Source organism: Buceros rhinoceros, unplaced genomic scaffold (genome assembly GCF_000710305.1).
Source record: "Buceros rhinoceros silvestris isolate BGI_N320 unplaced genomic scaffold, ASM71030v1 scaffold14213, whole genome shotgun sequence".
Lineage (NCBI taxonomy): Eukaryota > Metazoa > Chordata > Aves > Bucerotiformes > Bucerotidae > Buceros > Buceros rhinoceros.
Genome location: NW_010405477.1, coordinates 13,359 through 25,301, shown reverse-complemented (window position 1 = coordinate 25,301; position 11,943 = coordinate 13,359). Strand labels below are relative to the sequence as shown.

General features: G+C 39.2%; 1 protein-coding gene across 1 annotated transcript in view; it reads left to right on the top strand.

Annotated features, from left to right (window-relative positions):
- Positions 1–11,943, top strand: part of POLA1 (polymerase (DNA directed), alpha 1, catalytic subunit) — a 58,490-nt gene that overhangs the window by 37,049 nt on the left and 9,498 nt on the right. Inside the window, exon 13 of the mRNA XM_010133760.1 lies at positions 10,710–10,742. Coding sequence (XP_010132062.1) covers positions 10,710–10,742 — 33 coding nt within the window. The remainder of the gene's footprint in view (positions 1–10,709; positions 10,743–11,943) is intronic.

The window sequence follows — 11,943 nt, the reverse complement described above, 5'->3', positions numbered from 1 at the left end:
TAGGGAAATAAGTGAGAGATTTATAAACATTGTTAATGTTTCAGAAATCTAGTTTTGTGCAAATGTGTTTTGAATTCTTTACAAATGAGATAACAGTAGGTCTAAATGACAAATTAAGGATTTAAAAAATAATCAGCATGCCTCTCTCGCAGTAATGGATTTATGGAGGTAGCATGCTTTAGTTGCATTTGTAATTAAGGTTTTTCCATCATTAGAATAGAAATGTATTCCTGTTGAGCATATCATTTTGGGTGAATTATTTGGATTGAATGAGTGGCAAAACTCCTCTACTTTAATCTGATATGTGGCTAAAAGTCAGTATTTGGATTGGATTCCTAGAGGATCATGTTGAAAGGTTAAATACATCTACTTGTTTTTCTAGTCTTCGTATTTCCATATTCTTCACAATTAACAAACAAATCCATATCCTGTGGTATTACACAGTGACAACTTAACAACTTGGCTTTATTAGTAATGAAGCCATACTGCTATTAATTTTGATACTCTAAATCCTGAAATGGGTGGGCTGAACGTGGGGTGCTTAACGACAGACTAAAGCAGCTTCTGAAATTGTCTTGTCTTTGCATGAATTCGTAGTCCTGAAAAAATCGGTTGAATGCTTTGATATGCCTCTAACTTTGTTCTGTTTTGAAAAACAGTGCAAGTGTTTTCGGTTATGAGAGACACTACAAATGGTACTAAAAATCCCTAGACTGCAACGTCAGGTAGTTGACCAGTTGACCATTTAGTGCTGAAATCTTAAAAGCTGGTGATAAGGTTATCCCTTTCAGGAATTTGCTTTGGCACGAAGCTCAGCTTTTCTCAGTTGAGTACTCGCAAAATCGTGTCATGGAGCATGTTTTCGTTTCTATGGGAGCCTCACTGACATCAAATATGGGTCCATCCTTAGCTGCTTTAGGTAGCTGTAATACGTGTATTACCGTGGGTGTCTGTGGATAGACAGTAGTTTCTGTGACATGGGCTTTTTTTTTCTATGTCCTTATAGGACAAGTCTGTACCATGAAGTTGCCCCAACTCACCATACAGTTCCTATTCCTGACTTACAATTGCAAACCCTATTTAACAAGCAATTTAGGCTTCTTAACTAGTAATTTTATTTTGTAGTTAGTTTAAAAATAGGTAAAAATCTTAACTGACCTTTTTAAAATATATGTATATTGAGATCTAAGTGTATGGCAGAAATTAGCAATACATCTTCTAATCACCTGGGAGGCCAGCAGATTTTGTTTTTGACAGGAACTCTTTCCATCTGTCTCCAAGCCAGCTTCATCAAGTGCGTACGGAAGTCACGCTGAACAAATAGGAAATCTGACTGAGACTTCATGCTGTTAACCATGCACGTTTCTCGTGTCTTTGCACATCTTTGGAGCAATTACTAGGTTCTGCCTGAAGCAGAAAAAGTGAAGCGTCCCATGTAGAGTTGAAACTGTTTTCTTTCCCTGACGGCGCCTAAGCAGGCAGTTCAGACTAGCCCTCGTGGCAGCTCTGAAGAGACTGTGGAGGAGCCACGTCAGTACAGCGGCTGGTGTCTGGACAGGCTGAAGATGGTACTCGTACTGATCAAAGTGGTGAAAAAGTGCCAAATGTGATTGTGAGTTTCCGAGACTTGATCACTGGTAGTTATTTAATCCTGCACAGATAACTTGGTAAAAATATTTATTTGTTACAAGTCCTTATGTCATTCAGGTTTCGTTGTTCTTTGGAATTGGAATGATCTTTGTTGAATTTCTTTCAGTAATCTGTTGAAACCAGGAAAGGTGGCACAATATCAACACCTGAGATTTCTCTACTTGCAGCAAGAGTTTTTCTGGTTTCCAGCACTTTGTGTATGTTTCCTGCATGATGAAAAACCTACCATGTTACTTCTCTCTGCGGCAAAATTCATGTTCTAGCAGATTCTCTTTCTTTTTCTACAAACACACACACAACCCCCCTACCTGATGTTTGGGTAATCCTAAAAGAACTTGCTTTCACCACATGCTTTGTTTTTTTAAGTACAATTGTGGACCGTTTAGGCACCTGATCTCTCATCTTCTGCATGTAGCTTGGTGGAAACCTAAACATCCCAGTATGGTTAAGAAGCTGAATGTACAGGAGCTCCTTCCTTAATTGGAGAGGCCTACAGCGTATCAGATCTGGAGCAGGTTGTTTTGGGGGCTTTCAGAATGATCCTTTTCTTCAGAGTAGGGAGATGACCTGACTTAAAGGTGGCACTGAGTCATTCAGGGTCTCTGTCCCTCGGGAGGTCAGAATTGTCTCTGTGGGAGACTCCGAATTGTTTGTACCACGTTCCTTAGTTGAGGGTAAGCGTGTTTTTACATGACTTGATTCTTAAAATGGTACCTGTAGAACACAGTCTAAGCTATTGACTCTTGACTCTAAGGGTAGATCACAGACTCATAGAATAGCTGAGGTTGGAAGGCATATCTCGAGATGGTTTAGTACAATCCTCCCTGTTCAACTAGATCACGTCGGTCAGGACCATGCCAGCTGGGATTTGAAGAATCTCCAAGCATGGAGACTCCACAGCCTTCCTGGGCTGCAATCCTTGCAGTAAAGAAGCCTTTGCTTGTGTTTAAACAATGCAAGATTTTGTATTTAAAGGGATTTTTTTTTTTTTTATTCACTTCATGCCCATTGCTTCTTGTCCTTTCACTGGGCACCAGTGAGGAGAGTCTGCCACTGTCATCTATTTGCTTCCCATCGTGGTTTGCAAATTCCTCATGGACATGCGCTCCTACCCCCATCAACCTTGGTCTAAAGCTCTCCTTACCACGCTGGGCAGACTGTTGGCACAGATCATTTTGCCCCACATAGTCAAATGGTTCCTGCCTTGTCCAAGCAATTCTTGATACTCAAAGGGAGGTCGGTGAACATAAAAACCAAAAGCCTGCACCAGCAGTGCAACCATGGATGAGGAATGAGTATTGTTTAACTTCAGACAGTATGACAGTTATTTTTATAAATATATCTAATTTAATGAAACAAAATTATACGCTTTATGAAAATCTTGCATGTCGTTTAAGAAATTAAGAGAACTTTTTTGGGTGGTAATTAGAGAATACTTTTCTGAATTTTAATAGATGTTGCTTTGACAGACAGCACCTTAGACATGATGAAAGAACTCTTCAGAACTAAAGCCGTTCAAACCACTTACAAAGATTTTTTTGATGGACTCAGTGTTCACACACAACCTATTTATTACCGAGAGTAGCATGTCCTCTCATCTACAAAATTTCACCATCATTTTCAGTGAATACACCTGTATTGAGAGGGAGGTTGCCTTAGTCTGATCAGCATATCTATTGCAAAATGCTTACGATTCTTCAAGAAAAAGTCTGTGTTTTTCAGTAGAAGTCCTTTTCCTTTGAAGAACGCTAAGGTAGCAAGTGTTCTCTGCACCCGATATTTTCCTTAGGGTTTGTTTGTCTTACTTCAGCCCTTCCCTTTTCTCCAGGCACACAGGGTGTGGTTATGACTTAATTAAAAGATGCTGGCCAGGAGAACCTTGTGAAAGGAATCCAGGTTCACTTCCTGCCAATTCCCTCCATGCTCCCTTGTTGCCTTAAAGGGCCTTTCTGAAAAGGCACCTTTTTTTTGTAATGAAATTTTCCTTAGCAGTTGCAAGATGAGGGAGGAAGGCCTTACGGAGTTGTAAGTTCTGTTTTCTGCATTTTACTCAGGAAAGAAGAGGGTGGGGAGGAGATTTGATTTGCAAGGAAGGATAGTACTGAGTTTGTTCACTGCTTAAAATAAATGTTTCAGTCTTTAGAGTATTATTAGCTTTATTTGTTTTTCTCGGTTATGGAAGTACTTGATCTTTTTGAAAACCTCTCTTTACTCCTCCTTGATTTCTCTAGGACTTCCAGTTACGTGGCTATGAGAGTGACTTCTGTGGGGGATGAGACAGTACTTACATTCTTATCACCACAAGATTGAGAGACATGCTTATGTATTTTCAACGTAATTTCTAAAAACTATAGTTCAATTTAAACGGTGATGTGGAGGATGGTATGGTGATTCTTCCCTACTAGGGAATAGGCTTTGACATTATTCGGAGGAAAATCTCTGTGCTCTGGTTTAAACCATGACTGGATTTTAGCTTGTCTCAACAAACAGGAAACCTTGATTTATAAGTAACTAATCTTAATTATTTAGTGTTCTTGTAATTTTTTTTTTCTTGTGAGAGACTGGTTATTGGTGATTGTGTTAAAACAGTTCAATTTGGGAAACAAAGCAAAATAAAGCTTACCTGTCTAAATGTATGTTCACTTCACTGAAACAAATGCTGCTGTTGTCTTTAAGGTGGATATACTTGTCTGTATGCGTTTAAATATTGAATAACTTAACACATGTTTTGGTTTTATTAGGAATTAGTAAATGATGCTTGTCGTATTCTTGCTTATTAGAAGTGGTTTTACTTGCGTTGGTGATGGTAAGCTTTTGATGTAGTTGCAGTGTACTTGAAATGCACAGGTTTTCTTATTAAACAAAGCTACCTTTGCTTCTTACAGTTAAGTACAAATGGTTCATCAGGCATAGATTTATTTAATGGATTTAAATAAAAAGTATGCATGAGAGTTAATGAGCTGAAATTGTTTTGAGTATTGTGTTCTTCAAGGGGGTTTATGTGTTGCAGATCTTGTTTTTTTTCAAGGAGTGAAACAAGGGAAAAATTCCCTGTTCCTTCATTCATTTTAGGTTTTCAGTTTTGAATGAGTTGATCAGACAGAAAATAATTCCGTGGGTAGGCTATGAGCCCTGGTGTTTCTCTAGGAACTGCCACGGGTACTAGTGTATGGTTTCCCTGGAAGGAGCATTGCTGACTCTGGAGGCTTAGGAGGTGCCCATGCCATAGAGCCGTCTTCTGTCCACCCAGACGTTGTGTTCTTACTGCTTCTGGGAACTCAGAGTGGGATCAGAACCGAGTCAGTTACCGTCTGTGCACTCAGGTGTTCAGCTTGGTTAGTGAGCATGCGGTTTCTCCATTTCCAAGATTTTAAATGAATTTCCAACCAAAAAGTTTTGGGGTGTTTTTTTTGGGTTGTTTTTTTTTTGTGTTTTGTTTATTTTTTAACTTTTATCTAAAGCTGTAGGAGTATGTTTCATTGTTTTGTTAGGTTTTTCCTTTCATCCTAATACCAAAATCATATTTCCAAAATAGGCGAAATTTGCTTTAGTATAGCATGGTTTGTAGTATACTGTGCAGAATAACCAATAATTGTACAGCTTAGTACAATCTGATGTTCCTCCTCTCTTTAGTAAAACTCACCACAAATACTTGAAGTAGATGTTCTGTAGGATATTAAAGATATAATTGTTTCTGGCATCAGGGGAGCATTGTCGTCAAGTTGTACTTTGATTCACGTCATCTTCAATGTTTTACTGTCATCTTTGCATTCCCTGTCAAAATGTGACAAAAGTACACATGGTTTTATTTGTGTTCAGCACATTTCTGTTGCTGCCTTTTTTGTGTGTTTTCTGTTGTTGGTGAGCGAAGTGATCCTACCTTTTGTTGGTGCGAAAACATGTGTCATTAGATCTTTGTGTGCACTGCTTCAGCCCCTGGAACCATTCTCCCTTTGGTTTTGGTGCGTCATCCAATACTGGTTTTATGCAGAGCATCTATCGAAGTTTTATTAATGCTTGTCAGCTTGGTTGGATGCAGTATGGAAGTTAATTCCAGTGTTTCTGACAGAAACCGAAAAGGGAAAATTTTGGCAGCATGGGGTGTATTTCTGATACTCTTAACATTTTCTAAAATTATGCATTTTGGGGAGATGTAGCTTTGAATGTGTTGTCTAAGTACAGCAAATACTTGGTAAAAGCTCTTTGAAACTTATTTATTAACTACTTGAATCTGGACACTCAAGCTTTTCTAAACCGAGTCCGTTGTCCAATGGAAGGGCTTTGTTGTAATGCTTCGTTCCTCGTGGCAAGCCGGGTTTCCACCTTTCTTTCACTCTTCCTTATGTCATACGTGCCTTTTTGTCTAGTGGTAGAAACCGTTTTAGAAAGTCCTCTTTAATAAAATCTCTTGGCAGCATCCTGTGGCTGTTTTATCAGTGCTAGAGGCTAATTACCACAAAATGCTAGCAAAGTTAATGAATAGATTGCAAAAGTACAGAGGTTCAGAAGTACTGATGTCGATTAGTGAGTGGTGTTCCATACTGAAACGCAGTTCCTCCTGCTTGTTTGTTCCTCTCCGTCATGGGAAGGACTAGCTCATAGGAATTACTAAAGCTGATGACAATTATTTTCTTATTAAAATTGTGCAAACAAATAGCTGAGGTGGAAAAAAATACAAGGTCTACGCTAGCTAACTATGGGTAGTCTTCAAAAAGACAGTTTTTGCCAAAGCCCTTAGAGTGTTTGTTATGTTACATTTTCTCCTTGTGCAAAATGAATGTGTGAAGTGATTTGTTTGTTTGTTTGTTTGCTTGTTTTTGTTTTTGTTAATGCATCTTTGGTATAATATTTCTGTAATCATTCCAGTCAGTCTTTTAAGCCTGGTCTTAAGTCTCCCTTTCTGTTCCTTCATGTCTGCCGCCCGAGGAATCTACAGAAAATTTGTGCGTCTTCAGGAGAAATCTTTGCATCAGTGTTTAGTTTTGTGCCCTATCCTGTTGTTTTTTAACTCGGGTATCTTAGCTTGGTTTTAGCATCCTCTCGTCAGAAGGTACTCTAGTGGTTTTGAAATAAAGAATCTTTAAATCTACTTGACGTAATGGATAATAATAAAGCTGTCCTTCAAATATTTATTTATTTTTAATTGTTCCCTTTCTTAAATCATATCTTCAATTAATTAGTGAGTTGGAATAGAATTAAGACATGGAAGTCTGCAGTTTGATGATTGTCTGCAATTAGAATCAGTTTATATGACTCGCAGTTCACGTGTGAGAGAATTCGTGTTGCCAGTCTTTTACAAGAATAAAGTTAAAGTAGAATTTCACAGATGTTCACTGTGCTGAGAAGTTCACAGGTTTTTAGAAGTATATGTTTGCTGGGGGGGAGGGGGCATGGCTGTACAGATGGGTTGCCAGGCAATTAATTCTTCCTACTTGGATTGCCTGCAGTAGGAGACAATCCAGCTCTCATGAGCAGCGCAGTATTATTTGCAAAAGGAAACTACTGAGTAACAATTTTCCTATTCTCTTCCTTCTTTCTTCTGTCTTCCCAGCCTCACTATAAACCTCCCTTCCTTTGCCGTACATTTCTGAGAAACTGCTAATGATTGATATGATAGCAGTGCTGTCATTCTTTTTAACCAAAAAAAAAAGATCATTTTATTCTAGGTATTTTAATAGAGTCCCATTAAGGATGTATTGCTGACTGAAATATTGGCATGAAGGGCTCTCACTGAGCTGAGCCCAGGAATTAAGAAGTCAGGAAATCGGCTGCTGCATTGCAAAAGAACCTTGTGTGACACAGTATCTCCTGATTGGGGGGATCATTACTGCTATTATGACTCGACTTGCGTAGGAATTTTAAATTTCATCTGAATGTCAGTAATAACCCTCTTAGCAAATTATCCTGAATAAAATCACGAAGGCATTTTATATAATAGGTGTTGAATTACTGGATAGATTTGCTAATTAAATACTCTTTGTTCTGCTGCAGTTGACATTACAGGGTAAGATCTCGAACAATTATTCTCAACAGCTGTACTTTGTTAAGGGAAAAATTAACTACGAAGTTTATTTTTTTCCTACACTTGAAGTTGGCAGATTTTTGAAATGTGCTTGAAAAAAATTCCATCATGCAATTGGTAATGAGAAGATAAATATGCAGGTGTTGCTGTAAAATCAGATAACTACCGACTGCCTTATTAATGAATTTAGCAAGCCTTTATAACCTTCTGTTTCAGGGCTGTTGGCACTTACAGTTGATCTCCTGTCAGAACGGGTAGCACTAGCATATGCCAGTCACTTGATGAAGCTAACTTGTGTGTGACTCTCTCGTTATTGCCTACATCCACTGCTGTCCTTGGAGACAACTGAGAAATGGTCTTTGCATAGTCAAACAACTTCTTCAGCTGGGGGTAATCCTATTGTAAAAAAAACCAAGAAACCAACCAAAACCCACCACAATTATCTTTTTAACTCCTAATAGAGAGTGTTATTTCAGAGAACGACGTAGAAAGTTCCAGAGATTATCCAGGGAAAATATGGTAGGCTTTCTTTTCTTTTACATATAAACTCTTCATTTCTCTGTCCAATTTTAAAATTTTGTTTCAGGGACTCCGGTTTGCTTTTGGAGTGCTAAGGGAAGGGCATAACCTTTCTCTGTAGGTGTTAGATAATCAGTGAGAGAAAGGGAGGGTGGGGGGTAAATAAGCTAGAATTCTAATTACTGTTTATGAAATTTGATGTCAGGTACTAGTAATACGTGTCTTTAGGAAAGTTTCAGAACTCCATGGAAGGGTGGTGGGGTGGTACCATATGAATCACTGACTACGGGACGAATAGGAGAGCAATATCTTTTTTAAGCATCTGATTAAAATGTAATTGGGTGCGTCTGAGCAGCTACAGCCTAGAGCGAATGTGCAGTTAAGACTCACTGTTTTCCCGTTCTTCTTTATCCAAGATTGAGGCCAGCTGAACTTTTTGCGGTTTGGGACTTCAGCAGAGTTCAGGAATCATATTGTCCAAGTACCTAGTTTGCAGCGTCAGTGGATGGTCTTTAAACCAACTGCATGTTTTGAACTTTACCCAGAGGGTGTAAATCCACAGGTGTCCGTGTGTGCTTGGGGAATAACCCCAACAAGGACGTTCACTGTGAGTCAGCTGTATCAAAGTTACGTTGTGGTTTGAAACTAACCTTTCCTTAAGTGCCTAGAAGGGAATGATAGCTTATGTTTTCATAGTTCATGTCTTTGTACTTTGGTGAGTGAGTCCATCCTTGGGTGCAACAATTTCTCTCTGAAGACAAAAGTGGCTGGAAAATGTGCCTGAACAGAAACTATGTTGAAACAGAATATTAAGTTTGCAAAGTCGAGCACTGTGACACTAAGAAAAGCTTTTGGTGAATAATTTAAAACAAACTGGAAAAGCGTAGTGGAGCATCAGACTTCAGTATTCATCACTGTGGTTTTTTTTTTTTTAAAGGTTCAGAAATATTAAAGACATTTGCCATTAATGTTGAAGGAATGATCGTGTTGTTTTCTGTCTGTGTACTGTTAGGTAGAGGTGGGCATTTCACCTTCATTTCAGAACTGCTTGCTGCAATAGCTGTAGTCATTATCACGACAGTCAAGACTCTTGAATTCATTTTAGGCTCCTTGGTCTTGTGAAAGTCATGAGATTTCCTTGAAGATGGTCTTATTCCCACTGAGCATGGCCTGCTCTGCCCTGTTCATGCTTTTTCTTTTCTCATCTACTGCTCGGCCCTGTGTCACAGTGACTACAAGTCATAATTCTGCCTTTTTGGCAAATATGACCAAGGAGTATTGCAATTTAATATATGAATGATAATGAAACTTAGACTAGGTTACTGGATTTAATATAATCTGATAAAACAGTGTGTTGCCTGACTATCTTCAAAGTGTTCAGATTCACCTAATAGATTGTGATCTATCATTGCTGTTACAAGTGGTTCAAAGTAATCCTTTTTAAAGAAAATTAAATGTTTAAATATGTACAAGTAGCATGACTAGCTGAAAAGGAATTGAGGTTTATGCTGAATGGGGAAACCAGGGAACTAAGACTAACCAGGTAGAATCTGGAGCTGTGTGCCGGAGCACCAGCATGCTGATGAGAGGGGAAATGGGGAATACAGTGGAAATATGGCCAGGTGACTGAGGGAATGGACCAGATGTTCATGCTCATGAGGCTGTGCAAACCTCACCAAGCCGTTCCTGCTGCAGCAGCTACTCGGTTTGTTCATCAGGGTAGTCTTAATTCAGTTTTTTTGCACTACAGTGGCATCAGTGGATGATATGCTCTTCCACCCCTCTCCGCTATGCTGACCATTATTAGAAATGGCAGCAGTAGCCTGCTCAAGTGAGGCCTCTGTAGCTGTTTCCAAGACTTGCTCTTCAGAGCACTCGGGAACTTGGGATGCGCTCTTGGCCGTGGACCAAACTTGGTTACGCTCAGATTTGCCCAGTGATCCGATATATGTATCCTATCTCTCTTCCAGCTCCTTGTCCCAGTTCTGGATTCCGTAAGAAGCTTGCTTTTGCTAACCCATTTTGAGATCGTTGCAAGGGTAATCAGCCCTCTGACTAGGTTCTTGTTAAGTGAAGCACCATCCAGGCTGTACTGAGTAAGATGGGACTTTTGGGGGAAAAAAACTCGATGACATCAAGAGATAAGATGGTAGATATGGAGGAGACGACTGACCTAAATTAGTGAAAGAGGCTTAGTTCTGGCATTTCCTGAATAGGTTTTGACTGAGCGCTTGATTCAGTGTTTTTTCCTAAGGCAGAACGTGTGTGTGCACATGCAATTTTGAGATTTGTTTTAATCTTGTTTTAGGGGAGTTAATAATAGCATTAATACAAGGTCAGATGAGAATTTACTCATGTAATAGGAGTATTGAGGTGACTGTGTGTTGCCAGGAGAGAGGTGGTTTGCTTTGTTTTGAAAGGTGAGAGCATTTGGAGTTAGCAACCTAATGGATATGTTTGCATGTGTGAGCTTGTAATTATATCATACGCTAATCTTTGGGGTTTTTTTTTATTTCAGATTTTGATGCATACCAAGGAGATGGTGCAAAAGGTAATGCTGAGCATTTTCATTAAACAACAACCCTTAAAAAGCACACCTGGTGTAATTTTTTTATTCTGGGAGGACTGTAACCCAAACAGACCTGAAATCACTTCTTAGGATGCCTGGTTTACAAATATAATCCTTCCTAATGGATTGTAGCTTTTTTCTTTTCCTACCACAGATATGATCTGGCCCCTGCTTGAAGCCCGTGTGCAACTGTTGCAAGCAAATTAGCAACAGTGCTAATTAGAGTTTACTCATAGACCTGTTACACCATGTGTTCTAATGTTTTATTATGGTTTATTTTTTGGCATCCTTTAAATTGTCACAGGGTGGGTTTTTGACTATGTGGAGTTTAACATGGACATAGCCATGCTGCAGTTTTTACAGCTGCCTTGATTTTCTGCCACTGAAGACATCAGGCTTTCATTTTTTCAGATTAATATTAGATAGTTGGATGCATCTGCCCATTTTTTTGGTGATGATTTTTTCTTTTCCCCTTTTTCCTTGCTCTGCCTCTCACATACTCCACAGGCACTTTTATGTGCCTCCATTTGTCTATAGCTTGCTCCATTATCCCAGAGTATTACCGCAGTCTGGCTGGTGTTTGAGCACAATTTTTCCAAGTAGAGCATTTGAATTGTTACAAGGATCAGAATGAGAGATGATATGAAGGGCAGAACATCAGTCAGAGAGAAGGAATCAAGTAGGTGCTTGCGTTTATCTCCAGGTGTAATTGTTCAGTAGTTCAACCAGGGGATACAAAATTCTGGATCACAGTAACTAGATCCTTATCCCAAAGGAGTGCCTTGTTCCCTGAAAGATCTGCTGCCTGGGGTGGCCTAACACGGGTAATTAGATTACAGGTAGAAGAAGAAAGATGGGAGTGAGAATGTGGAAATGTGAAACTACGTGTGTAAGCTGAAAAAGTGTAAGAAGAGCAGCCTCATCTGTGACTGCATCCACTAGCCAATGCTTTCACTACATTTTTTGAAATAAAGTATCTAAGTTTTGTTCTGTTTTTAAATCCAGAAAACCTTTTTTGCGATAGTATTGTGATGGCTACTAACGGGGTAGGATGAGTGACTGCAGTATTAACTTTCAGGCACGTTGGCTAAATGCCTTGTCTGAAACTTGTCCAGCAGTCTTTGAGTCTAAGTGATTTTTCTGTGTCCGAGCAGTCCGTAGTTATTTCTGATTAGAATTCCTG